A 4094-nucleotide genomic window follows, 5' to 3' on the forward strand; every position below is an offset into this window, starting at 1 on the left:
TGCATCTCACAAGGGGTAGTGCAAAGTCTGTCCGTGCTGAGTGGACAGACCTGTCTGGTTTCCTCCCCACCCCCACTGCCCTGAACTCCGGAGACCTTGTTAATCCAAGTGACGGGAAGCTCTCCTCCGGTTCCTCGGGAGCCCTGACCCCCGCAGAATTCCCCTTTCGGTAAACTAAGCGTTGAGCCCGCCCTTTGGAGGCTGATCTCTCGGGAGCTAGTCTCCACCTGGTGGTGCGGTCACACCTAAGCGAGCCCAGAGGCCCCCAGGGAGTTTGTTTGTGAACCCAGGGGAGAGCAGGCGACCCCGGGCTCGAGGGAGAGAGGGCGCTCAGCTGTTGCCCTTTCCAGGTACGGGGGTGGTGGCGGTGGGATGAACTTGGCCTCCTAGACGGCCTGCACCCTCATTCCCCGCCCTCCCCGTCTCCAGGAGATAAGGAGCCCAGATTGGGGTGGGGGGAGCCGGGGAGGGGGTGTGTCAGGGAGGGGCGGAGGCAGGAAGGAAAAGTCACGGGCCTGGTTCCCTCCGCAGGGCAGCGGCCCCGGCTCCAGCTGGAAGGGGGCAGGAGTGCGCGAGAGAAGAAAGCAGCGGGCACCTGGCCTTGGCAGCCGGGGAGCCAGGAGCGGGCCAGCGGCTATGGCTGACAGCGGCGGCCCCGGCGGCGGTGGCGGCGGCAGCTCGGGTCCCTGGTGGAGATCGCTCACCAGCGGCAGCAGCAGCAGCAAGAAGAAAGGCAAGGACAGCGGTGGGGGCGGGAGCGGAGGGACTGCGCAGCCTCCTCCCCCTCCCGCGCCGCAGCCGGGCCCCAGGGAGCCCTCTCCGCCCAGCCCCGACCTCCAGCACCCCGGCCTCCCCGGCACGGCCGAGCCGCCCAGGCTCGATCGCTCGGGCGGGGAGAAATCGGGCGGCAGCCGCCGCAACCTGAAGATCTCCCGCTCCGGCAGGTTCAAGGAGAAAAGGAAGGTGCGGGCCACCCTGCTCCCCGACGGGCCCCAGGAGGACTTGGCCTTCCCCTGCCCCCCTCGCGACGAGAGGCAGTAGCCCGGCGCTGCCCTGCAGACTCCTGATCGTGGGGGAGACCCGAGGCGCAGCGGGGCCGGAGCGCCACCAGCGCGCCCCCAGCCCGCCCCCAATCTGGACTCAGATCCGTGTCATGCCCAGCGAGCCTTCCTTACCGTGGGCGTGGAAGGGACCGTAGAGTTCTCAGGATTTCAGGATTCCGTGAGGCATCGACTTTGAAGAGAAACCACCTGCTGCTGCTTGGCGTTTATTTAATAGAATTCTTTTTCAAGACTCATCGATTCCTTCCTCCGTCCCCCGGGCCCCCCCCCCCCCCCGCTTTTTTTATTTTGGGAGAGGGAAGAGTACGTTCTCAAACTTAACTCCACCGAAGGAGTTTCCGTGGTGATTCAGAACCTCTCTCTAGAAAGAAAGTGCCGGGACAGAATTTCCTGTGTGGGAAAGGCACTTTAAAAGTATCAGCCCGCGGTGGGACCAGTGCGCTGATAACCGCGCCTACCCAGAAGTTTTAAAAGTAGTGCAGGGTGGTGGAAAGCGAGGAATCTGGAATCAGATCTTAGCTTTGCATCTCGGTTCCTCCATCGGTGTGACCTTGGACAAGTCAAGACCTTATAGGCCTTTCCTGGTCTGTAAAGTGAGTGGGTCCCTTCCTGCTCTAAATCTGTGATTCCTGCTGTCTGGATTTCTTTCACGCAGTACCCAACTGGAATGCCTCTTTTGAGTGTGGACCATTAAAAGTGGCTTGCGGTGTCAGATTTTAAGGTGACTCCTGTTTCTTTCTTTCTTTCCTATTATGAAACCCGTGAAACTTAAAACAGGAAAGTGTTGGGGGCAGAGAGTTAATCATTGGCCACACACATTACAGTTATAAGGCCCTATCTAGGAGAACCCTTTTCAGAGACAGCAGGGTCAAAAGCTATAAACCTAGAATGATTTGCAAACCAAATTCTGGGGTGGGGAGGGTGATAGAGAAAGGGGGAACTAAACCATTACCCCCAAACTCACCTTTTATTTGGCATCATTTTCCTGGGAGTATTGTATTTCCCTTTGCTAGTAACCCAGCCTTTTCATCCTCCATAGGTAGGCAACCTTTGGGAGTCGGACAATGATGTGGAGAGATTGACTCCAACAGGTGGGCAGCACCTTTTACATTTTGGCAATGGAGAATTTTTGTTCTGCCCCTTTTGCTTCAAATGACTTCTGTATGCTGGAGCATGCTTTTATCTAGTTTGAGACGCAACAGGTGAAGCTTTGTAACAAAAATGTACCTATTTGCTTTGACCATGTACTTCAAGAAAGAGTAAGTGAATCCCACCTGCTTTCAGTGAATTACAAGAGAGTTATTGTAACAGTAAGAGGCCAAGGGAACCTTTCTTTTCCCAGTCCACTGCATTTATAAATAGGGAGAAACTCAGATGAAATCCTAACCTTGGCTACAAGGCTTCCAGTATTTATAAGCCAGAAGCTGGATGAATTTCTGGACTTGGTTGGAAGGAGGGAGCCAGGGGTGTGTGTGCGTGTGTGTGCGTGTGTACATATGCACCCATATATTTATGTCTTTTTATGTGTATATATACCCGTATTTATATGTCTATTTTAAAAATTAAATTGGGTCATTGGGGGAAGTAGTCAGACACACAGGTTGTCCAGTAGTCAGTCATCTGAGTTGAAGCACAGAACAAACAAAAGACACCAAGATGATAAGGAAGAAACTGAGATGCATCCACCAAAATGTTGTTCACATGAGAAAACTACCAGAATAGACCTGGGGGAATCAAAAGATGCTATTGTTTTCTATGTGAATATCCACAGAAATTCTAGTTGACCTGAGTGATTGTGAATAGTTTCATGCACTGAAATACAGTATTGAGTCTGGAGCTTTTTTAATTTTAAAAAGATGCTACCTTTTTTTCCCTCTCAGAATAGGCATCAGTATTTCATTCTGAAAAATCAGTGGTTTTTTTTTTTCCCGAGGAGGAGAGCTTTGGATGCATTTTTAACAATTTAACAAAAAGAAGACAAGAAAAGGTGGCGAGGTAGGAAATAGAAATAAATGGGACTGATTGTTGGGAGAGAAGGTGAGTAGGTCTGCCAGGTCAAGTGGAGGAATTTTAATTGCTGATAAAGTTGAGGTTGTCTGGGGAGAGATCTGGGAAAGCCAGCATCAAGTACTTTAAAACCTCAACCCAAAATGTCAGTAGAAAATGATAATAGCAACTATTTTCAAAAGAAATAATCGATGATCTGAAATACTAACTGAAAGGGTTTCTTAGGAAAATAATATTCTCTCACAGTATGATTAATATGGAAATGTGTTTACATCATTTTACATTAATACCCTATATCAAATCACTTACCATCTTTGGAAAGCAAAGAGGGAGAAGTTTGGAACTTAAAAAACTTTTAAATAAATGTTAAAAATTGTCTTTACAGGGGCAGCTAGGTGGCGCAGTGGATAGAGCACTGGCCCTGGAATCAGGAGTACCTGAGTTCAAATCTGACCTCAGACACTTAACACTAGCTGTGTGACCCTGGGCAAGTCACTTAACCCCAATTGCCTCACTAAAAAAAAAAATGTCCTTACATGTAATGGGGAAAAATACTATAAAAGAAGAGGGGAGAGAAAACAATAAATTAGAAATATGCCCATTAAAAAAAGCCCAAAGCAAACAAAAATATATAACTTAGGAGAAGTAAAATGGAAAATTTTTTTTTATATTGCTTTTGGGGCTTCATGGTATCATGGAAGGAATGTGTCTGAAACTGGCTATGTATACATGGACAAATCAGCTAACTTCTCTGAGCACTCAGTTTCCTCATCTGTAAAGTGAGGGATGCCAATAATACTTATAGCACAGACCTTCTGTCTATGGATCGAATGAGATGATGCATGATGTATTTTGCAAACCTTAAATTGCTTTATGAATGTCATCATTCTTTTTTTCCTCAAAATAGTCCAAATATACCTGGGCTCTCATCCATTTGGGAGTTCCCTCCCACCATGCACATCCATTCCTGCCCCTGCAGTGAGGCTTTTGTCCAGGTCCTTTCCAAAGCTCAGCACTGGGGGTCCA

At 49.2% G+C, this 4094-nt stretch overlaps 1 protein-coding gene across 1 annotated transcript; it reads left to right on the forward strand.

Moving 5' to 3' along the window:
• Nucleotides 1-266: 266 nt before the first annotated feature.
• PRR15 (proline rich 15) lies at nt 267-1192 on the forward strand. The gene is made up of 2 exons (XM_043969204.1): nt 267-350; nt 532-1192. The coding sequence occupies exon 2, from the start codon at nt 637-639 to the stop codon at nt 1039-1041; it is 405 nt and encodes a 134-aa protein (XP_043825139.1). The 5' UTR covers nt 267-350; nt 532-636; the 3' UTR covers nt 1042-1192.
• The last annotated feature ends 2902 nt before the right edge of the window (nt 1193-4094 follow it).

The sequence above is a fragment of the Dromiciops gliroides genome, chromosome 5 (genome assembly GCF_019393635.1).
Source record: "Dromiciops gliroides isolate mDroGli1 chromosome 5, mDroGli1.pri, whole genome shotgun sequence".
Lineage (NCBI taxonomy): Eukaryota > Metazoa > Chordata > Mammalia > Microbiotheria > Microbiotheriidae > Dromiciops > Dromiciops gliroides.

Excerpts from the sequence above, each read along its gene's own strand:
- PRR15 (XM_043969204.1), top strand. The coding sequence starts at position 637 with ATGGCTGACAGCGGCGGCCCCGGCGGCGGTGGCGGCGGCAGCTCGGGT.